The sequence below is a fragment of the Rhinolophus ferrumequinum genome, chromosome X (assembly GCF_004115265.2).
Source record: "Rhinolophus ferrumequinum isolate MPI-CBG mRhiFer1 chromosome X, mRhiFer1_v1.p, whole genome shotgun sequence".
Lineage (NCBI taxonomy): Eukaryota > Metazoa > Chordata > Mammalia > Chiroptera > Rhinolophidae > Rhinolophus > Rhinolophus ferrumequinum.
In genome coordinates, this window is record NC_046284.1 from 25424682 (window position 1) to 25450248 (window position 25567).

A 25567-nucleotide genomic window follows, 5' to 3' on the forward strand; every position below is an offset into this window, starting at 1 on the left:
TAAAACCCTATTCCTCAGAGTAATATTTTTACTGATATATCCCCTCGGGCAAAGGAAGTAAGAGAAAAAATAAACATATGGGATTACATCAAACTAAAAAGTTTTTTTCACAGCAAAGGAAACCATCAGTAAAACAAAAAGGGATCCTACTGTCTAGGAATATTTTTAAATATGTGAAAGACCTCTAGTTAAGTTGTATCATTTAGTTATTAAATTTTTTATACTTCTGAGAAGAGACTATACTTTTTTGCCCCACTGGAAGCAGAAAGATGCTTTGTGGATGCTGAGCAGCTACAGGACATGTCTTAGGTCTCAGTTAGATCTTCCTGCCCTGGGACATTTCCCTAAAAGGAACAAAATTTACTTTTCTGAAAAACACATTAACTTTCCTAGAGTTAGACAACATGTTTGTGAATTGAGAGTTGGTCTCTTCTTATACCCTCTGACAGTCTACATTTTTGTTAGGCAGCTCAGAGAACCATAACTTTTCCTGATGCAGTAAGTGGTACAATATTTGATTTTGCCAGTGTCAAACCTCATTAGAATCACCTTTCCAAGAACATCACTTTGATAACTGAAACCTAGACACCTGAGGTAGGATAAATTCTTAGAAATGAGCAATTAATTTTTTTTCTCTGCACAAGTTTAAATAAGACATAACAAATCTCACTCTTGACACAGTCCTTTAAGTTCATTTTTCTCAAGCAAGTCATTATTTTCTTCTATTTTAAGTAATGCCCCTGCAGTACGTGAGAGATGCTATGTTAGTATTTCTATTTTCTATTACTTCTATATTTCTGTTACTTCCTATCAGTGATAACACTGATTAGCTCACTTTTTAAAAGGTACTTGTATTTATCTTTAGTGAAAACTTAACTTGATATAGAAATCATTATTTTCCTGATAAAAGGAATAAAAACGGAGGGTATTAGTTTAGATAGTCATTAACTACAGCATTAATTATTAAGAAATCCATTTAAAATGTTTATAATCCTCCTAAATGGAGGTAATTTTCACGAGACAGCTTTGGATATTTCCTGTATTATGGCCCATTTAGGGCTAATCTAGGCATAGAATTCTCAGCTCAGTGCTGAGGAGCCTCTTATAGTGATCAAATAGCCTCTAAATGATTGCAAGCTCCTCCAAAATGCACACTTCTCATGTTTACTCTTTTTGAAAAGGTGACTTTTACAGTGTGATCTTGATCATTTCCAGTGTTTTTCATGCTTTTCTGAAGATCAGTGTTTACATCTGGTAGTGCTTCCCTTCAGCCTGAAGAACTTTCTTCAGCATTTCTTATAGTGCAAGTCTTTCAGTGACAATTTCTTGCATTTACTTTGGTCTGAAAATATATTTATCTCATCTTCATTCTTGAAAGATTTTTCTCTGAATATAGAACTCTGAATAAACAGATGTTTTTATTTCTTCTTGCACTTTAAAGATATCATTCCTCTGACTTCTGGCCTTTATTGTTTCTGAAAAAGATCAAAGTATTCAAATTGTTGTCCCCCTGTATATAATGTGTTAATTTTTTCTGGCTGCTTTGAAGGTTTTTCTTTTTTTTTCAGTTTTATTGAGGTATAAATGACATACAGCACTGTATAAGTTTAAGGTGTACAGCATAATGACTACTTACATATATTGTGAAATGATTATCACAATAAGTTTAGTTAAGAGTTTCTCTTAATGTTTAGTTTTCAGCAGTTTTACTATAGTGTTCCTAGACATACTTTTTTTTTTTCCCCACACAATTCCTGTCTGGGGTTCACTGAGTTATTTGAATATGTAGATTAATGTCTTTCATCAAATTTGAGAAATCTTCAACTATTTTTTCTTCAAAGATTTTGAATCATTTAATCTCTCCTTTTTCTGTGATGCCAGTTATTGTCTCTCTGTTTTTCAGATTGGATAAATTTGTATTGTTCTCTCTTTAAGTTCTCTCTTTATTTTGTCATCTCCATTCTAATGTTAGACTCATCCAATTACTTTTATTTCAAATATCTTCAGGTATCGTATTTTTGTTTTAGAATTTCAATTTGGTTCTTTTAAAATTTTTTTATTTCTCTGCTAAGACTTCCTACCCTTTCATTTATTATGAGTATATTTCCTCTACATCATTGAGATAATTGTAATAGCTGCTTTAACTCCTTGTCTGCTAAATGCCATATCTAGTCTATTTCAAGTTTGATCTGTTGGTTTTGCTTTCTCTTGTAAATGGGACATCTCTGTATATCAAATAATTTGGAGGTTTTCCTGCATATTGTGAATATTTTGCTTTTAAGTCTCTGGATTCTCTTATGTTCTTACAAAAAATATTGACTTTGTTTTCTTTAGCTTTAATGGTCAATTGACCACATTAGATTTAAGCTGAAAATTCTCTCTCTTAGATGGCAGCTTAAATCTCAGTTCAGTTCGTTTAGCCTTAGCTATGTTGTGTGGAATCTGCCCTGTGCTTTCGTGGTTCAAGGGTCATGCAGAAATTTGAACAGATCTGATACACAGAATTTCAATCTCTCTTTCTTTGGCTATCTCTTTTCTGAGACACCCCTCCTCACTTTCCAGTGGCTGTGGTTGCCCTGAATTCACTTTTTGATTTCTTTAGGATATAAAGACTATGAGATTTCTATTAAAATTTTAGCCACCCTGCTGATTAGACATTTATATAATTTATGCAGTGATCTCCCAGTTAGTCTAGTACCCGCCTGGCACTATACATATAAAATAACATTAAATGTAAACTATAACTGAAAAAAATAAATAAATATTTTTTTAAAAGAAAAAAATTAGCTACCCTATTAGGTGCTAACTGTGGTCTGCTCTCAGACTGCAAATGCTCTTAAAAACTGGGAGACCCACATCCTTCTTCCAAGAGTCAGCAACTCTTCAGAATATGCCTGTTTTTGTTAACTTTCCAATGCCATCAAATAGTTAGGGGTGTGGTTTGGTTTGGTTTGGTGTTTTGTTCAGAAAGTATAGTTTTTATCTATGGAAAGGGTGATCTGGTAGAAGCTCACTCTTGACAGCTCATTTTTGCTATAACATCTAAACCTGCAAATGTTCGACTAAGAATTCTGTTGAGTAAGACTATAAGGGGAGAGGGAAGAGGATGGAAGGCAGTAAAATCAAAAGATTTGACGTGGGAGGGTGAAAATGGCAGAAACCTTAAGGAAAAGTTCAGAAATCCATGTAAGAGGTGAGAGGTCTTTCATGGGTAACAGTACTCTCTAAGATGAGAGGGATACAAGAATTATTGACTGCCAGAACTCTAGGTATGGAAAGAAAGCCTTATGCAAGACAGGGTATAAAAGTCTGTTTTGTTCTATTGAGACGATTTCAGCCTCAACATGCCCCTTTGCTTTTACCTTACAAGTATTCTGAAGTTTTGTTATATATCAAAAAACCTGCTTTATCTTATCCTTAACATTTTCTCAACATTTTCAAGACTTTCCTACCTAAAAAGTATGCATTTTAACTTTAGGAAATTCGCAACATACATAATGATGAATTAATGGGAATCAGGAGAGAAGAAGAAATGGAGATGTCTGATGATGAAATAGAAGAAACAACAGAAACAAAAGAAACTGAGGAATCAGGTAAAGATAATTCTGCTTTGTTTTATTTAACATATATTTGCAGAGATGATATTTTAGAACCATTAACACCCAGATTATGGGCACAAACCCAAACACATCAGACTTGAACCAGCTACGAACAATTACTAAGGCCATGTAAGTTCAAACTGGCTGAGTATCAACCTGTGGCTACAGGATTTTCTCTGGTCTCCATTTAGCTCCCACCTTCCATCACAGTACCTAATTAAAAGTGGACTTTCTTTTCCTAGGAGCAATAGACTTTTAGGCATCATTGTTCTATATTTGGTTTATTTGATTTATTAATAATGTGTTCTACAATAGAAACCATAAGAGAGCTTATGCATAAATAGGTAACTAGCCAAACTTTTAGGAAAATTAGTTAGATCCCTACATCACTTATACCTTACACCAAAATTCATAACAGATGGATTTGCAATTCAAATGTAAAAAAAAATACATACAGCAAAAGAAATTCTGGAAAATATAGGAGTTGGTTATATAATTTGGGATGAAGGTCTCCATAGACAGAAATCATAAAAGATATTTTTGATTAATTTATCTGCATAAAAATTAAATATTTCTTTTTTTAAAATCACAAATTTAAAAGAGCATATACAAACTGAAGGGATATATCTACAATATATGAGTCAACCTATCTGCTGCCTTCCATTATGGTTACTTTGGGGGTTTATTGGCAACCAAAGAGGAGTCTACAAAGACTTGTCTGGGTAAAGTCTTTTGCTCTTATCTAGTATAGACAAGACCTCACTGTGAGACAGAAGCCATGATGTGGGCTCCCAGTGGAACTCACAAGGCAAACCAGTTTACCAATATAACACACCACTGTTCAATTTTGTAACAAATCATCTTGGAGAGGGGATTACCATGGGGGAAATTAAAATATCAGCCAAAAGACCAGTGTTTTCAGGTAAGTCATTCCATACAATCTTAGGAGTCAGTAATGTACAGTGGACAAAGCACTGGACATAAAGTTAAAACAGCTGACTTCTAGTCCCGGCTCTGTTCTTCTTGACATACGAAGTACTTCTTTCCCAGTGAGCCTCGACTTCCACTCTTGTACAAAGTACATTATAAAAACTACCGTCTAACATGAATTTTGTGATGATTAAATGAATTCATTCATTTAATAACTATTACATACCAAGCACTGTGCTAGACACTGGAGATATGGTAGTATACTGTCCCTACCGTGTGTGTGTGTGTGTGTGTGTGTGTTTGAGAGAGAGAGAGAGAGAACCAAATTGATTATAATGAAAATCAGAATTTCTTTGTTCCACTACTTACATATTGAAGTCAGCAGCTCTATAGTCATTTGAGTGCTCCTGGAATCTTCCCTCCATGAACAGAACTCTTTTATTTTTAACATTTTTGTATTAGTTTCAGGTGTACAAAACAATGTAATAGTTAAACATTTATCATTTATATCCCTCACACAGTGATAACCCCCCTCTCCAATCTACTACCCCTCTGACATCGCATACAGCCATTATATTTCCACTGCCTCTATTCCTAATGCTGTACTCCACTTCTTGTAAATATATATATATATATATATATATATATATATATATATATATATATATATTTATATACATATATAGAGAGAGAACTGTAGTTGACATTCATTATTGTTCAGCTTCAGGTGTACAGTGCAGTGATCAGGCATCTACATCATCCCTGAGGTGGTCTCCCTAATGAGACAAGTGTCCATCGGATACCCTACAAAATCTTTACATCATTATTGATTGCATTCCCCAAATTGACTTTCGTATCCCCGTGGCAATCTTGTGATTACCGATTGTGCTTTCTAATCCCCTCACCTTCCCCCTTATCCCCACCCCCTCTCCCAGGGTTGGTCTAGCAGCCCTCAGTTTTTCCTCTATGTCTCTGAGATGAACAGAAGTCTTAAAGAAAGAAAACCACCAAGTCAGAATTTTTAAAAGTAATTTGTTAGTTGCTACATCTGAATTTCCTCTATTTATGCCATGTGTTAGATCCCTAAACATACAAACCTACATATATTGAATAAACCCTTTGTAATCAGTGAATAGTTAGCATTTTCAGAACAGTGAACTAATTACTGCAAACACATACTATAAACTTATAACCAAAATAAACGAATGTGTTTAATGATAATTGAGCTATTCAAATTATTTAAATGAATAGACAGGATGTTTTATAGATGATCAATCTTTGACTCGTAGAATTGTCTCCACCTCAGAATCTGCAGTACTGTATACAGTGTTAATCCAGAGTTAAACTGAAATGAATGCAACAATAAGTTTGAGCATCCACTTGATAAATTGCTGAGTTTGAGAAGTTATTGCGGGAGGAGAGGGTTGTATGGAAGATTCAGATTGAATGCACTTACTAAGGTTATATAATTGCATTTCGCTTCTGTATCTCTTTTGAGTTAAAAGCTGTACTGGCTACTGCACAGAATCTTATTCCTTTAGAGACTAGAAATTCCCTGACAGATCATCTTATAGCTATTTTCTTTCCTGTTCCACATGCCAGGATGGTGCTTTGTGAAATAAAGCTATCTACAATAGACTTAATGGGGCTTACCAAATAGCTTTTCTCCAAAAAGGTTTCAATTCATTTTAATTCAAGGACTTTTGTGCGTTTTTCTTCCCCTAGATCGTATCTAATTTTGTTATCTTGCTTCTGTAGTACTCAAGTGCAGAAATCCTGCACTGAGCCAGTAACCAGGTCCTCAGTTTTTTATCTAAATCAGCTACATGTTTTAGTTATCGCTTGGTTCCAATTAAAAGCTTAAGGGACTAGATCACAAAGTTGATGTTTTTTCTTTCTCTCCATGCTACCAAATTTGAATTCCAGGAGCGTATACCATGTTTCTGGTTAAATTTTTCTTCCCAGAAAAAGTAAGAGTCAAAAATAGCCTAGCAGTCTTGGTTACCTTTCTTTGAAGTGCCACAAAATTTCTGTTCTTGAAGATACTCTATACTAGCCAGCCCATATTTGTGATGCATTATTGGAAATACTCTTGCCATAGAAAAAATGACTTCTGTGCTCAAAGCAATATGTTGAATGAGAATAACATCAAAGTAAATCATGATAGCTTGAAACTATTTCATTCTATTGTTAGCCATGATGGAAAGTACATGTACATAGTAAACATAAGAACAGCTGTTCCCTTTCAGCATCTATCTTCTACCTTGTTCACTTAAACTAGTAGTTCTCAGATTTGGTTTATATAAGAATCATTGGGTTACCTTACAATTCAGAATTCTGGACTGCAGAGTCTGATTCAGTAGGTCTGTAATGGGGTTTCAGAATCTGCATTTTACCAGGCATCCTAAATGATTAGGTGCTGGTGGTGTAGGGAACACATTTGGAAAACATTAACTTTGACAAATTCCCCTTCATCCTTCTAGCCAAATTTTCTCTTCCCTTGGTATCTAATCTTCTTTCTCTCCCCCTACCCCTCATTATCCCCACTTCAGGAATTTAATCAATTAATTAACAAGCACTGTGTCCTATAAGCTGATGTAAATAGAGATGTAATATATGTAAATCCACATAAAATATAAGAAATACCAATTGGTGCTAACCTGGAAGGTACTGATTAAAATGCAACAAGGACAATAGATTATTAGTGTGGGTCAGAGTAGTCACAGTCAGTGAAAATTGATTGATTAGGGCCTTGAAAGATGAACAGGTTTGGATGAGAGGACAGAAAGTAAGAAAGTACCTTGATGCAGACAGGGAAGAGGAGAAGGAGCAGAGCTCAAAGAGGGAAATGAGGGTGGTGTGTATATGGGGATAAAAGATTGAGTGGGTAAGAGGGGTCCAGATTATGGGGGACCATGAATGACAAGCTCAGATTTAGCATAGTATGCAAAATGGCACTATAAGCATATCTCAGTGATGGCTCTAATATGAGAAAGGCAACATGAATTATATATTTTAGGAGATAATTTTGGATTAAGAGAGACCAGAAGAGACTTTTATAGGACTAGAGATATGAAATGATGAAGGTTGGAACAAGACTGAATGGAACAGGAACTGAGAAAAAAATGGTAGAAGAAAAGGAGACAACAGAAATTAAAGATGCTAGGAGTCATTTTGGGGGAATAAATGAAAGTCTTTGGTACCAGAATGGATATAGATGATGAAGGAAAGGAAAGAACCCAGCATGAGTCTCGGTTTTCTACTCTGGGAGACTGAAGAGTTGTTGGTTATATTAGTTCACTAGGACTGCTATAACAAAGTACCACAAGCTGAGTGGCCTAACAGAAATTTATTGTCCTGGGTGCTAGAAATCTGTATGCTAGAAGTCTGAGATCAAGGTGTCAGCAGGGTTGGTTCTTTATGAGACCGTGAGGGAGAATCTGTTCCATGCCTCTCTCCTAGCTTCTGATGGTTTGCTGGCAATATTTGGTATCCCCTGGCTTGCAGATGCATCACCCCAATCTCTGCCTTCATGTTCATATGACATTCTCCCTGTATGTATGTCTGCTTCTGTGTGCAATTTCCCTCTTTCTTTAAGAACATCAGTCCTATAAATCTAGGGGCCCACCCTAATGACGTCATTTTAACTTGATTACTTCTGTAAAGATACTATTTCCAAATAAAGTCACATTCTGAGGGCTGCAACGTATCTTTTCTTGGGAGGGGATGGGAGAGATGAATGGAACTCATTTGCAGAATACAATGATATCAACTTTAAATCTGATTGTTAGGAAATAAACATAAAGGATTTGTATACAAATCAGCTTTGAAGAAAGTATAAGGAGTAGAAGGTGGTAGTACACAAGTGTTAGCTAAAGCCCAGAGACTATGAATGAATGAGTGTGAAAGACAGAAAGACAAGTGAGAAAGAAGAACAAAGGGCTGAATACAGAACTTTGGAGTCTACCCACCAATAAGGGAAAAGGTAAGAAAGAGGAGTTCTCAGAGGAGTTAGAAAAAGAGCAATCTGAGAGGCTCGAAGACAACTAGAAAAGCATGGGATTATAGAGCCCTCAAGAAAAATGTATATAAGTATGGAATAATCAACATTATCAGATATTATTTTTTTTATTAATTTATTTTTAATTTATTGGGGTGACAATTGTTAGTAAAATTACATAGATTTCAGGTGTACAATTCTGTATTACATCATCTATAAATCCCATTGTGTGTTCACCACCCAGAGTCAGTTCTCCTTCCATCACCATATGTTTGATCCCCCTTACCCTCATCTCCCACCCCCGACACCCCTTACCCTCTGGTAACCACCAAACTATTGTCTGTGTCTATGAGTTTTTGTTTCTCATTTGTTTGTCTTGTTCTCTTGTTGGTTTTGGTTTATATACCACATACCAGTGAAATCATATGGTTCTCTGCTTTTTCTGTCTGTCTTATTTTGCTTAGCATCATACTCTCAAGATCCATCCATGTTGTCACAAATGTTCCTATATCATCTTTTCTTATCGCTGAATAGTATTAAATTGTGTATATATACCACAACTTTTTTATCCATTCATCTATCAAAGGACATTTTGGTTGTTTCCATGTCTTGGCCACCATCACTAATCATCAGAGAAATGCAAATAAAAACCACAATGAGATATCACTTCACCCCAGTCAGAATGGCTATCATCAACAAGACAAATAGTAACAAGTGTTGGAGAGGCTGTGGAGAAAAAGGAATCCTCATACACTGTTGGTGGGAATGCAGACTGGTGCAGCCGTTATGGAAGGCAGTGTGGAGGTTCCTTAAAAATTTACGAATAGCATTACCATATGACCCAGCAATCCCTCTCCTGGGTATCCACCCAAAAAATCTGAAAACATTTATCCATAAAGACACGTGTGCTCCAATGTTCATTGCAGCATTGTTTACAGTGATCAGATATTATTTTTAAAAAAGAATTGAGAACAGTGTTGAACACGAGCTATTTTAGTACAGTGATAGAGGTAGGGGCCAGAACATATGACGTTGATGAGAGAAAGACCACAGGTCAAGAAGTTGGGAACTGAGCAAAAACAAATACAGGCATTATAAATGGTGACTAGAATTGTTAACAAAGTTAAAATTAAGTTGCTGTTTATTATTAAGTAAATGAGAAGAAGAGTGTTAGGTTGAAGATGCATGCAAATGAAAGAGTACTTATGTGTAATTATGGAAGTCAAATCCAAGAGAAAAAGAATGGGAAGTGATACAAAATCAGGTAGAGTTTGCTTTAGAGACGTAGAACCCTCTTCCTCTGAGGTAAGAGAGGTGACGCTAAAAGTATACATGCAGCCCATGCTTCTCCATGTAGCTAGAGATTAGTCATCCATTGATTAGAGAAATGATTTAGAAATGAAACCATGAGGAGAGAGGAGCATACCTGGAATAAATACTATGGAAGGACTTGTATGGAGGTATGGAAGTCAGAAATCAGTGAGAGGTGAGAGACCCATCAGCAAGGACCAACATGAGTCTGTATTGACCAGGAATACCAGCTCTGCAACTTCCTACAAGAGTCCTCTGCAGTCCAGGATAAGGAGCAGAGAAAGTTGAGTGAAGTGACCATAAGTTAAGGATTGGCATGGCAAGCCTGGCCATGGGTTTTCAGGAGGGTGAAGGAATACAGGGTACTTAGGAATTTGCAGTTGAATCTGTTTAGCCACAAAGCAGTTAATGGGCTGGGTGAAGTTGGCCACTGCAAGAGATCACAAGTTCCAGCAAGGAAAGAGAGCAGAGTCTCAATGTAATGAGGGGTGGTGAAATAACTCACAAATGAAGATACTGTGTTTGACAGGGGAATTTAGAGATCTCAGAGAAGAAACAATGAGGTCCCAGGTGCATCCATGCTGGTAGAAGCCTTACTGAAAAATAACCTGCAGAGGCAAGAAAAGCAAAGCATCTGTGAGGCTGGGGAACTCACTTGAGATTTCGCCTAAACTGTCCTGCAACCACTCCCATGAATTGCACTCGAATCATCTCCCTCTCTTTCTTCTCACTCTTTGTTCTTTTTTGGTAATTTCTCTTTGTGAATCACTCCAGCTCAAATTTTTAATGAAGGTTGAGAGGAATGTTGCACATTTTCCCTTCTATAATTTGGAAACTTTCCTTTAACATCTTCCTTCTAAAATTTGGTAACTTTTTTTTTTTTTAGCATCTCTTATAATGTGACTTTTAAGAGTGGCTGACTCCCTGGATTTACTTTCATTATTTTTGTTTGTTTGTTTATTTTCTTTGTACCATTGAAGAAACATAGGCATTAATTTTTTAATGGCACAAAATCCTTTTAGATCTTTTGTTAAAGAAAAAACATGTTAGGGATTTTTCTCTGAGTGGCTCTCCTAAAAGGAGTTCACAGCTGCCTTCATACTTTCATATTTCCATGATGAACTGGCAGCCTTAAGACCTGAGGAGCAATCCTCATAAAGAGAAACATTTTTCCAACATAGGAAAGAATCGAAAAGGAGAAGCTGAGAACTAATGATGTCAGGATATGAATAAATACACTGTATTTATGCTCTTTAGTATCAGGACTGATGGATTCACCTACTCAAACATATTGTTAAAAAGTAATATTGAACTTTTCAGTGTTCTGGCGCTGTACAAAGAACTCCACCTTCAGAAAAGGGCCCAATTAATATTAAGTCTGTAAAAGTAAAGTTTTGGTGTCCTCATTAAAATGAGAAAAACCTTCATTACAGAGAGTAGAAAATGCATTTTGTAAGAGAGGTCCCCTAGTAGCATCATAGATCACATTTTCTTTTGCTTAGTGACATGTTCAAACTAGGACATTATTATCCGCTCCTACTGGGCTGCAGGTATCCATCTCTGCTCATCAGCATGCCCTTTCCCCCAGGAGGGAAGCAGCCTCCCCTCCTCATTTTCTCAGAGGGAAAATATTTTCACATTTAAACTGGAGAATATGCCTCTAGCCATTCTCCTAGATTTCTGCCCTTTTCCATTCCATGTTTCTCCACATGACTTGTAGCACTTGAGCTGTGCAAGAAGAAACAAAATGAGGAAGATGAAATACCACTATTTTGTATTGAGCCATGTGGTTTACCAGAGGACAAACATGCAAACCAAAGCAGAAATAAATAACTGTCCATCTATGGCAGTCACTTGATTTACAGAGTAACCTCTGTGCTAGTCAGCCAACCTTCAGCTTGCGATGCTATCCTTGGTACTGACACAGCAAGCGAATAAAATATTTCTTCCCCTCTTTGGCAAATAGTTAATGTCCCTTTTTATATATAGTTTCCTATATATAATCATCTTCACTTTTAGCATCGTCTTTTGGTGTTTTGATTGTTAGGAACATGCCTGTCCGATGACAATTATCCCAGCTGCAGGGAGAGATGGCAAGGATTGCTATTATTTGGAACGCTGGGAATCCAAGTCTCTGTCTAACAGATTCTCTTCAAAGACACAAAATCTGTATGGTTACAGCAGGAATTAAAATCAGTAATAAAACCAAACAAAGGATGAATGTGTCATGCCAGAGGCTTTTTGTAATTTTTTAAACAAAAATGTAAGGTTTAAAACAGCCGTATGAGTATAATTGCATGACCATACAGAGAAAACAAATGTGGACACTGACTACATGTCTCAACACTAGTAGAAAATGTTTCTCACCAGCACGCTGTCTATGACATCGGCATTCTCTGCTTTGGATAGACAATCTGATCATATTAGCCTACATCAGTACCTGATTGTTTTAGGAAAACCCTCTGGTTAAAGGCATTGATTTAAACATCCTAGCACCTCCCTAGAGGCAGCTTCCTTTTAAGAATAAGGAACGTTTAACCCTTGGAATATGGTTTTCTTCTATATATTTAATATTTTTTAGGTTAAAACAGAACAGTTTTTTCCCCTTTTTATTATTAGTTTCAGGTGTACAAAGCAACATAGTGATTAGACACTTACACACCTCACAAAGTGATAACCCCAAGAAGTCTACTACCCATCTGATATGGAACTACCTTATGACCCAGCAATTCCACTCCTGGGTATTTAACAAAAGAAATCCAAAAAAACTAATTTAAAAAGATATATGCACCCTAATATTTACTGCAGTGCTATTCACAATAGCAAAGACATGGAAACAACTGAAATGCCCATCGATAGACAATTGGATAAGACAATGTGGTACATTTATACAATGGAGTATTACTCTGCCATAAAAAAGAATGAAATTTTACCATTTGCAACAAATGGACGTAGAGGGTATTATGCTAAGTGAAATAAGTCAGACCGAGAAAAACAAATATTATATGATCTCACTTATATGTGGAATCTAAAGACTAGAATAAACAAACAAAACAGAAATAGACTCATATATACAGAGAACAAAATGATGGCTGCTAGATGAGAGGGGGGTTGGAGGATGGGTGACAAATGTGAAGGAACTCAGAAGTACAAATCAGTAGTTACAAGATAGTCACAAGGTTGTGAAATACACTATGGGGAATATAGTCAATAATATTGTAAAAACTACATATTTAATATTTGTAAAGCAAAACTTCTTTCCATTCATTATGTAGAGGATGAATCTTGTCTTTGAAATCCTTTTAGAAAATTTGTTCCACCATTTGTAACTAACAATTTGAAGATATTTTTTCATTGTTTATTAAATTTATTGGGATGGCATTGGTTAGTAAAATTATATAGGTTTCAAGTGTATATTTATATAAAATATCATCTATATATTGTATTGTGTGTTCATCACCTGGAGTCAGTTCTCCTTCCATCACCATATATTTGACCCCCTTTTCCCTATTCTACCACCCCCAACTCCTGTACTCTCTGGTAACCTCTAAACTGTTGTCTGTGTCTGTGAGTTTTTGTTTGTTTGTTTGTCTTGTTCCTTCATTGCTTTCAGTTTTATGTCCAATATATCAGTGAAGTAATATGGCTCTCGATTTTTCTGTCTGACTTATTTTGCTTAGCATTATAATCTCAAGATCCATCCATGTTGCCTCAAATGGCAGTGTTTCATCTTTTCTTCTGGTCGAATAATATGCCATTGTGCATATGTACCACATCTTCTTTATCCAATCATCTACCAAAGGACACTTTGGTTGTTTCCTTGTCTCAGGTACCATGAATAATGCTTCCATGAATAATGCTACCATGAATAAACAAACATCAGGGTACATATATCTTTATGAATAAATGTTTATACATTTTTTTGGTAGATACCCAGAAGAGGGATTGCTGGGCAATATGGTCATTCTTTTTAATTTTTGGAGGATTCTCCATACTGTATTCCATAGTGGCTACATGCAAAAGAGTGAAACGAGACTGTTATCTGTCATTGAATAGCAAAATTAACTTAAAATGGATCACACCTAAACATAAGACCTGAAACAATAAACTGCATAGAAGAAAGCATAGGTACTAAACTTATAGATTTTGGGTTCAAAGAGGATTTTATGAATAAGACCTAAAAGGCAAGGGAAGTAAAACCTGAAATAAATGAATGCCATCAAAATGGTGGCATGACGTGAGCCTCTGGAAATCTCCCCTGGAATTTACAACAAATTGAAAACTATAACTCCACAAAAGACTCCCTTGACAGCAGACAGGCAAGACGAAGACTCTCACTACTGAATTCACCTACTGTTGGGCAAAGTGCACGAGCACGGGAGGAGGAAAGTGAGAAGTGTGAGACAGAGCCGCGCGGGCAGAGGAAGCAGACAAAGCTCAGTGCTCCGAGCTCATTGCATTCCGGAACTACTGCAGCTGCAGGAGCGGGAAGAACTCGGATTGCTAGGGCTCCGCTTATGGCCCACAGGGATGAGGGGACAGCATATAAAACTGCTGAACCCAACGCTCACGACAGAGACCTTGGAGCAAAGACTGATGGAAGAGGCTGAAATTGCAGAACCTTCTCCTGTAGATGTCTAGGGAGAGAAATAATAAATCAGTAATTGCCATAAATAACCAAGGCAACAAGACAGCTCAGAAAGAAAGTGAAAAGTTATCAGAACATGAACTTAAAGATATGGAAATATGTGACTTAAATGACAGAGAATTCAAGATTGCAGTTCTGAAAAAACTCAATGAGATGCAAGAAAACACAGAAAGGCAGTTTAATGAACTCAGAAATACAATCAAAGAACAACATGAGCATTTTCCAAAGAGATTGAAATTTTAAAAAAGAACCAAATAGAATTTCTGGAGATTAAGAACTCATTAGAAGAAATTAAGAATGAAATAGCCAGCTTAGGAAGTAAAGTTGACCAGATGGAGGAAAAGTCAGTGACATCGAAGATAGAAACCTGGAAATGACACGGATGGAAGAAGAAAGAGACTTGAGACTAAAAAGAAATGAAAGCACTCTACAAGAACTTTCTGAATCCATCAGAAAGAGCAATATAAGAACAATGGGCATACCAAAAAGAGAAGAAAGAGAGAAGGGAACAGAGAGTATATTCAAACAAATAGTCGATGAGAAATTCCCAAACTTGTGGAAAGAACTGGATACTCAAATCCAAGAAGCAAATAGAACACCTAATTACCTCAACCCCAACAGGCCTTCTCCAAGGCACACTTTATTGAAGCTATCAAAAATCAACGACAAGAGAGAATCGTAAAGGCAGCCAGGGAAAAGAAGACAGTAAACTACAACGGAAAGGCCATTAGGTAATCATCAGATTTCTCGGCAGAAACTCTACAAGCCAGGAGGAAGTGGAACCAAATACTCAAGCTATTGAAAGAGAGAAATTATGAGTGAAGAATAACATAGCCAGCAAAGACATCTTTTAGATATGAAAGAGGAGTAAAGATCTTTCCAGACAAACAGAAGCCGAGGGAATTTTCTAATACACAACCTGCACTACAAGAAATACTAAAGGAGACTATTCGCCTACCATAAATAGGGACAATTTGTGGCAAGCAAAACATAAAAAGGGGGTCAGTAAAGGCCTGAAGCAGAACATGGGAATGAAGAAAGTAGGCATGCTGAAGAAAATGGAATACTCTAAATATCAAACTTTCTTTTACATAAACTTAATGGTAACTACTCAAAAAAAAAATCCAGAACTGAAATATGTATTGTAATAAAAGAGGAAACAGAGGGAAACATCATAGAATACTGCCACACAGAAATAATAGACAACAACAAAAAGGCAAAGAAACAATGAAGACACAATCTTACCAGAAAACTAAAGATAGAATGATAGGAAATCCTCACATATCAATAATCACCCTAATGTAAATGGACTGAACTCACCGATACAAAGGCACAGAGTAGCAGATTGGATCAAAAAACTAAACCCAACCATATGCTGTCTCCAAGAGACACATCTCAGTTACGAGGACAAGCATAGACTCAAAGTGAAAGAGTGGAAATTGACACTCCAAGCAAATGGTACCCAGAGAAAAATAGGTGTAGCCGTACTGATATCAGATGAAACAGACTTCAGGGTGAGAAAGACAAGAGACAAAGATGGACATTTCATAATGGTAAAGGGGACTATGCAACAAGAAGACAATACAGTCATCAATATGTATGCCCCCAATCAGGGAGCACCGAAATATACCAAGCAACTACTAACAGAACTAAAGGGAGAAATTGACCAAAACACAGTTATACTAGGGGACTTAAATACATCATTGACAGCTATGGATAGATCATCCAAACAGAAAATAAATAATGAAATAGGAGCCCTAAATGACACATTACATGAAATGGACATAATTGACATACTTAGAGCACTTCATCCTAAAATATCAGACTATACATTCTTTTCTAGTGTACATGGAACATTTTCAAGGATAGACCATATATTGGGACATAAAATCAGCCTCAGCAAATTTAACAAGATTGAAATCATACCAAGCATATTCTCTGATCACAAGGCTATGAAATTGGATATCAACTGCAAAAAGAAACCAGGAAAAAACACAAATACAGGGAGATTAAACAACATACTTTTAAAGAACCACTGGGTCAAAGAAGAAATTGGAGGAGAGATCAAAAGATACATAGAAACAAATGACAATGAAAATACATCCTACCAAAATTTTTGGTATGCAGCGAAAGCAGTTTTAAGAGGGAAATTTATATCATTACAGGCCTATCTCAAGAAACAGGAAATATCCCAAATAAATAACCTCATGTTACACTTAAAGAACTAGAAAAAGAAGAACAAGTGAAACCCAAGGAAAGCAGAAGAAAGGAAATAACAAAAATCAGAGCAGAACTAAAAGAAATAGAGAACAAAAAGACAATAGAAAAAAATTAATGTGACAAAGAGCTGGATTTTTGAAAAGATTAACAAAATAGACAAACCCTTGGCTAGATTCACTAAGATAAAAAGTGAGAAGACACTAATTAACAAAATCAGAAATGAAAAAGGGGAAGTTATCCCGGACACCACAGAAATACAAAGGATCATCCAAGAATACTATGAAGGACTACATGCCACCAAATTCAATAACCTAGGAGAAATGGACAAGATCTTAGAAACATATAGCCTTCCGAGGCTGAACCATGAAGAAGTGGAAAATCTAAACAGACCGATCACCAGTAATGAAATTGAATCAGTCATCCAAAACATTCCCAAAAGCAAAAGTCCGGGTCCAGATGGCCTCACTAGTGAATTCTCCCAAACCTTCAAAGAGTATCTAATACCAATCCTGCTCAAACTCTTCCAAAAAATTGAAGAAGAGACAGTTCTCCCTAACTCATTTTATGAGGCCAACATTACCCTGATACCAAAACCTGGTAAAGACAACACAAAAAAAGAAAACTACAGACCAATATGTCTGATGAATAGAGATGTAAAAATCCTAAACAAAATTCTAGTAAATCGTGTACAACAATGCATTAAAAAGATTATTCATCACGACCAAGTGGGATTCATCCCCGGGGCACAAGGATGGTTAAACATCCGCAAATCCATCAATGTGATACATCACATAAACGAAATAAAGGACAAATTCATATGATTATATCAATTGATGCAGAAAAACCATTTGACAAGATACAACATCCATTTATGATTAAAACACTTAATAAAATAGGTATAGAAGGAAAATAACTTAACTTAATAAAGGCCGTATATGACAAGCCCTCAGCTAATCTCATAATTAATGGTGAAAAACGGAAGCCCTTTGCTCTACATTCAGGAACACGAGAGGGCTGTCCCCTATCACCTTTGCTTTTCAACATGGTGTTGGAAGTCCTTGCCAGAGCAATCAGGCAAGAGAAAGAAATAAAGGCGTCCACATTGTGAATAAAGAAGTTAAATTATCACTCTTTGCAGATGACATGATATATATAGAAAACCCTAAAGACTCCACCAAAAAGCTATTAGAAACAATCAACGAATACAGCAAAGTTGCCGGCTACAAAATCAATGTACAAAAGTCCATTGCATTCCTATATACTAACAATGAAATCTCAGAAAAAGAAATACAAAAAAAAATCCTTTTGCAATTGCAGCAAAAAGAATAAAATACCTAGGAATAAACTTAACCAAGGATGTGAAAGACCTATATGCTGAAAACTACAAGACATTTTTAAAAGAAATTGAAGAAGACACAAAGAAATGGAAAGACATTCTGTGCTCATGGATTGGAATAATCAACGTAGTTAAAATGGCCATATTACCCAAAACAATATACAGATTTAATGCAATCCCCATCAAAATCCCAATGGCAGTTTTTAAAGAAATAAAACAAAAAATCATCAGATTTCTTAGAAACGACAAAAGACCTCGAATAGTCAAAGCAATCTTAAGAAAAAAGAACAATGCTGGAGTTATCACACTCCCCGACTTTAGCTTGTACTACAGGGCAACAATAATCGAAACAGCATGGTATTGGCAGAAAAACAGACACGTAGACCAATGGAATAGATTGAGAACCCAGAAATAAAACCGCATAAATATGGACAGATAATTTTTGACAAAGAAGCAAAAAACATACAATGGAGAAAAGACAACCTCTTCAATAAATGGTGCTGGGAGAATTGGAAAGCCACGTGCAAAAGAATGAAACTGCACTGCTATCTGTCACCGTGTACCAAAATTAATTCAAAATGGATCAAATACTTAAGCATAAGACCTGAAACAGTAAACTGCAAAGAAGAAAACATAGGTACTAAACTTATGGACCTTGGGTTCAAAGAGCATTTTGTGAATTTGACTCCAAAGGCAAGAGAAATAAAAGCTAAAATAAATTAATGGGACTATATCAAACTTAAAACTTCTGCACAGCAACAGAAGCCATCGACAAAATAAAGAGGCAACCAACTGAATGGGAGAAGATTTTTGCAAACAGTGCTTCCGATAAAGGGCTAATATCCAAAATATACAAAGAACTCATGCAACTCAGCAACAAAAAAATAAAGAACCTAATTGAAAAATGGGCAATGGACCTGGAGAGACATTTCTCCAAAGAGGACATACAAATGGCAAATAGACATATGAAAAAATGTTCAACATCACTAATCATCAGAGAAATGCAAATGAAAACCACAGTGAGATATCACCTCAGCCCATTTAGAATGGCTATCATCAGCCAGACAAATATTAACAAGTGTTGGAGAGGCTGTGGAGAAAAAGGAACCCTCATACACTGTTGGTGGGAATGCAGACTGGTGCAGCTGCTATGGAAGGCAGTGTGGAGGTTCCTCAAAAAATTACGAATACAATTACCATATGACCCAGCAATCCCTTTCCTGGGTATCTATCAAAAAAATCTGAAAACATTTATCCATAAAGACACGTGTGCTCCAATGTTCATTGCAGCTTTATTTACGGTGGCCAAGACATGGAAACAACCAAAATGTCCTTCGATCCATGAATGGATAAAGAAGTTGTGGTATATATACGCAATGGAATACTATTCGGCGGTAAGAAAAGATGAAATAGGACCATTTGTGATAACATGGATGGATATTGAGAGTATAATGCTAAGCGAAATAAGTCAGACAGAAAAAGCAGAGAACCATATGATTTCACTGATATGTGGTATATAAACCAAAAACAACAAAAGAACAAGACAAACAAATGAGAAACAAAAGCTCATAGACCCAGACAATAGTTTAGTGATCACCAAAGGGTAAGTGGGGAGGCGGGTGGTAGATGAGGGTAAAAGGGATCAAATGTATGGTGATGGAAGGAGAATTGACTCTGGGTGGTGAACACACAATGGGATTTATAGATGATGTAATACAGAATTGTACACCTGAAATCTATGTATCTTTACTAACAATTGTCACCGCAATAAACTTTAGTTCAAATTAATAATAATGAAAAAAAAGAATGGGACTATATCAAAGTAAAAATCTTCTGCACAGCAAAAGTAACCATCAACAAAAACAAATAGGCAACAGACTGAATGGGAGAAGATATTTGCGATCTTGAAGTTTTGTATTTCCATTACTTTCTTTTACTTTCTTCTATCCAAAATCCCTCCCCATGGACAGCTGACAAAAATCCACACCTTTGTCAAATTACCTTTCAACATTCATATACATTCAATATACAGATTTGTAATTTTAATCCTTTGATAATGTCTCTTTTCTGGGCTTATGCTCTGTTAGGAATAAAAACATGAATAAACTACAAATGTTTCCATTAATTTGGCATGTGAACAATAGAGATTAGTAGAATCTCATTTTTTAACATACTCATAAGTCCAGGACATGGAAGGTACTCCATAAATATTTGTTGAGTAAAAGAAAATCTTCTGATTAAATACTTTTGAAATAGCTTTGATGATTTTTGACCTTGAAAATTATGCCATAACTATAAATAATTAAATTTAACCTAGGTTTCCCCATGTGTCTTATTTTTTTTAATTAATAAACTAATTTTTAGAGCAGGTTCAGGTTCACAACGAAATTGAGCAGGAAATACAGAGATTTTCCAAATACCCCGCCCCCTCACCCCGGCACTTTCCTCCTCTATTGACATCCCACACCACAGGGATACTTTTTTAATTAAATTCATTAGAGTGACAATGGTTAGTAAAATTACATAGGTTACATTTGTTGCAACCGATGAGTGCATCATTATCACCCAATGTCCATAGTTTGCATTAGAGTTAATTTACTCTTGGAGTTGTATATTCTATGTGTTTAGACAAATATTCAAAATGTATGTACCCAGCATTAGAGTATCATACAGAATAGTTTCACTGCACTAAAAATCCTCTGTGCTCTGACTGTTCATCCTTCCTTCTCCCTCTAGCACCTGGAAACCACTGACCTTTTTACTAGGTCCATAGTTTTGACTTTTCTGAAATGTCATGTAGTCTGAATCATACAGTATGTAGCCTTTTCAATTGGTTCTTTCACTTAATAATATGCATTCAGCTCATTTCTTTTTAGTGCCAAATAATATTCCAGTGTCTGGATGTACCAGTTTGTTCATCATCACCTACTAAAGAATATTGTGGCTGTTTCAAAGTTTTAGCAATTATGAATAAAGCTGCTATAAAATCCATGTGCAGGTTTTTGTGGAGACATACGTTTTCAGTTCACTTGGATAAAAACCAAGGAGCATGATTGCTGGATCCTATCGTAAGAGTATGTTTAATTTTATAAGAAACTGCCAGACTGTCTTCCAAAGTGGCTGCACCATTTTGCATTACCACTACCAGTGATCATACCAGTGATAGTTCCTCCTTGCCAGAACTTGGTGTTGTCTTTGTTTTCGATTTCGTCAATTCTAATAGGTGTGTAGTGATATCACATTGTTGTTTTAATTTGCAATTCCTTAATTATATATGATGACCTATGATGATGTTTACTTGCCATTGGTGTATCTCTGATGAGGTGTCTATTTAGGTCTAATTTTTTGGCATTATCCTGTTTGATGTTCTCTGAGCTTCCTGGGTCTGCGATTTGATATATAACATTAATTTCAGGAAATTTTCAGTCATTATTACTTCATATATTACTTCTGTTCCTTTGTCTTTCCCTTTTGATATTCTCATTATGCATGTGCTACATCTTTTGTAGTTGACCCACAGTTCTTGGATATTCTGTTTGGGTGTTGTTGTTTTTTCAGTCTTTTTTCCCCTTACTTTTCAGTTTAGGCTATTTCTATTGTCATATACTCAAGCTCAGAGATTATTTTTTCCACAGCTACGTCCAGTCTATTAATAAGCCTATCAAAGGCTTTTTTTTTTCATTTCTGTTACAATGTTTTCTATCCCTATCTTTTCTATTTGATTATTTCTTAGAATCTCCATTACTCTGCTTACATTGTCCATCTGTTTTTGAATGTTACCTATTTTTTTCCATTAAATCCTAGCATACTCACCATAGTTGTTTCAAATTCCATGTCTGATAATTCCAACTTTCCTGCTATATCTGACTCTGGTTCTGATCCCTGTTTAGTCTCTTCAAACTATGCTTTTACCTTTTAGTATGCCTTGTAATTTTGGTTGAAATCTGGACATGATGTACTAGGTGAAAGGAACTCTTGTAAATAGGACTTTAATGGTGTGGCAGTAAGGTGCAGGTGGAGGGGAAGCAATCTATAGTCCTATGATTATGTCTCAGTCTTTTAATGAGCCCATACCTCTGGACTGTGAAGTTTACAAGTGTTTTCAGTTTTTTTCTCCCCCCTTAGATAGGACAGGATGACTACAGGGGGCTAGAGTTGCGTATTTCCCTTCTTCTGGTGGTTAGGCTGTAGTAGCCCTGTTACTTCACTCCTCTGGTGGATCTAAGAAGAGTTGCTGATCTTTTTCAGTGTGTTCTGCTTTTTACTTGTTAGGATGGAGTAGTGACTTCTAAGCTAGACCAAAAACTGAAGTCTTATTTCTTAATATTTACATTTACCATTCCTCTATAGGACCAGTCAAGGCTACATTTTTAAAACTACTGTCAACAGAATTACGTGGACAGTCAGTAGTTTAAGACAATTTGCCCTATATCTTATTGTTATAGGGTTCTTATCAGTTGCTGTATTTCAAATAAAAGTAATGGATGTTACATGGAAATATCTTAGTTATATTTGGGATGGAGAATATGAAACATGATTCCAAGTTTCATGTGTTGGAATCCTGTGTTCATTTACAAAAATGGGCCTTTGTGCTTTTGGGCCCATCTTTTGCTTCAATGATCAGCTCAGACCTACAGTTTCTCATTGAAAAGCTTTTTTTACACATCAATTTAAAATACCAAGTTTTCGTGGTAATTAGGTAAAGCACAAAGGAATATGGATATGTTGTTTTAGTACTTTATATTAATTGTTTAGCCTTAGTATCACAGGCAGAAGCTCTGAAGGAAGAAAATGACAGCCTCCGTTGGCAGCTCGATGCCTATCGGAATGAAGTAGAACTGCTAAAGCAAGAACAAGGCAAAGCCCACAAAGAAGATGACCCAAACAAGGAACAGCAGCTGAAACTCCTGCAACAAGCCCTGCAAGGAATGCAACAGGTAAAGGCATTCTGGTTATCTAAGCTTTTTCAAAGGATAGCATTAGCTCCTCAGCTGTAAAAGGATCCCCTGCAAGCAAATACAATAGCAATCCTCTTATTCTTCTTGACATACTGTTCACTAGCATAGCTGAGGAAGGGATTATGTGTTGTGGTTAATGAAATATTCTGGTTAATACAGAGATAGCAGTGGATCACCAATTTTCAAAGAATGAGAACTCAGTGAAACATTTAATAAAACTACATTGGACATAATCTAATTTTTATGTTTCAGAAGGTACTTTGGGATCTAGACAGGGCCTCAGAGTCCTTAATGAAGAACCCCAATTACTTAGATATGGAAAAGTGCTGGTGAATAAGTATCAAGTTTATACAATGCTGAATAATACAGCCTTTTAGAAGGAGTGGCAGTAATCCTACCCTTGATTTGGGTGGAAGTAGGGGTGTTATAGGTTTTTAAGTACCAATGGTTTGGGCACTTAATATCATTTTGCTTTTATTTTGTTTTGTTCTCACAGTCATTTATGTGAATGAATTTACCTGCACATTTTCCAAGTATAAAAAGTAAAGTAAATAAGTACATCCAACTGTAATTGCATTCAAATACAATATTGTGTAACAGGTGCTCAATACCTAGAAATTTCATGTAACCATCACCACAGTGAGCCTACAATTGAAAAGATATGTGTTCTAATTATAGTAAAGGAATAGTACATCTAAGTAAGGGTACTGTCCTCTTCTGTCTTGCCAGACTACTGGCCGTTTTCCTTGCAACTTAAATTATGCAATAATTTTTTAATTGTCTGCCTTGGAATTGTCTAGAGCAAAACTTATGGCTAGATGGAAATTGTGAACAGGAAGTCTCTTCTGGCTCTAAGACCCCCATATTCCTATTAATTCTACTACTATTGTCTTTCTGTGTGACAAGCAATATCATATTAATATTTCACCTTTCCTGTTAGCAAAATGTGTGAAATAATGCTTACCTTTCTTTTACTGTCTTCATGGAATTTGATTAGAACATGCAAATTATTATATCAGAGATCTTTCCACCAAAAGTTGCATCTCCTCAGCTAGACTTCAAAGAATTTTGACAATGTACATTGTACTGTGTCTTTTAGCAGTTCCAATAGTCTTTTGCAAGTCTTTGAAAAACAAGACTGGAAATATCTTCTTGTTGTTGTTTCCCCTCTTACCTTGATTTTGAAACCATTCCGCATAAGGACAATTCTGCTACTTAAATACAATTTTTAAATAATGATTTTTTTTTTCATTTCATCACTTCAAAGACCTGACAATTAGGTCTCTACTTGTGAATAATTAACTTCACTCATTTTGATCACATTTTATTGGAAAATAGCCTTGTAAACAATGATAAGATTTCTCATATATTATCCCAAAAAGATGTGTAGTCTAATATGGTGACTAAGAGCATGAACTATGGGGTTGATCCAACCTGGATTTAAATCCCAGTTTTGCCACTGAATAGCCTTAGGCAAATAACTAAAACTCTCTAAGGCTCAAGATTATGTATCACAGGGTTATTGTGAGTCTTAATTGAGATCATGCACATGAAATCCTTTGCACAGTGCTTGGCACATGCTAAATCCTAATAAGTATTATTTGTTGTAATTATTAATGATGATGAATCCAGTTCCTTGCTTACTGTTATGGAAACTAACATTTGTAAAATTTGGAGTCTTTATTACTTTCCTCATAGAAATCGAATTTGGCTTGGAAAATGGCTATTTGCAAGGATGTTTTACAACATTAAATTCAGTTCTATGCAGCAATCAAGATATTGTCCACACAGTATTAACTGCACACTGCCCTTACCCTGGCTAGAATAGGAAAGTTAAGTGATTAGTTCAGTTAGTTTCTCAGACTCTTTCTAAAATATGAAGAAATACAAAGGAAGTTCATAAAAGCCAAATAAAATAACCTTAAGTGAAAAGTATCTTGATTTTCCATTTAGTATTTCTGCATAGAGAAATGGTTGTATGTGCTGGGGTAAAGTTAGGCAGGCAAGCCTAATATCTAATTTCAGCCAGGGCTTTTAAATGAAGTGTGACTCCTTAAGATTAATTGTCTTTGGTCTTTCTTGTAGCATCTACTCAAAGTCCAAGAGGAATACAAAAGGAAAGAAGCTGAACTTGAAAAAATCAAAGATGACAAGATACAGGTGGAAAAAGGGTTGGAAAATCTTAAGGAAAAGGTATATGAGTCCTAAGTGAACTTTTTCCCTTGCCCCTGCCCCACTTTCAGTGACAATGAAAATGCCATGGAAGTTGTTTCAATAGGAATCAATGTGGAATGTTTGGCTGATTGGAAATTAAAAGCCCCATCTCCAGGGTAACTCTTGACTCACAGACTCTGCTTTTAAGTGTGAGTCCTTGGCATTTCTAAGGGTACTATAGAGTGTACTTTTCAATGAAAAAAGTCAGTACATCCCTAAAATTCCTCAGTATTCCCTCTTGGAGAAGACCAAAGTGTACACCACATCTCAGCTTCATCTTGTCAAGCAAATAACAACACAGAAAACTCATGTAACAGAGTACCTTTAGTTAAGCACTTCATTAAATGACGA

At 35.9% G+C, this 25567-nt stretch overlaps 1 protein-coding gene across 13 annotated transcripts in view; it reads left to right on the plus strand.

Moving 5' to 3' along the window:
• ENOX2 (ecto-NOX disulfide-thiol exchanger 2) overlaps positions 1–25567 on the plus strand; it is a 454293-nt gene that overhangs the window by 378184 nt on the left and 50542 nt on the right. For 12 of the 13 annotated variants that reach the window (XM_033118206.1, XM_033118225.1, XM_033118235.1 and 9 more), the window contains 3 exons: positions 3479–3593; positions 22800–22981; positions 25088–25195. In XM_033118206.1, coding sequence (XP_032974097.1) covers positions 3479–3593; positions 22800–22981; positions 25088–25195 — 405 coding nt within the window. The remainder of the gene's footprint in view (positions 1–3478; positions 3594–22799; positions 22982–25087; positions 25196–25567) is intronic. The other variant, XM_033118191.1, reaches the window with a different exon arrangement.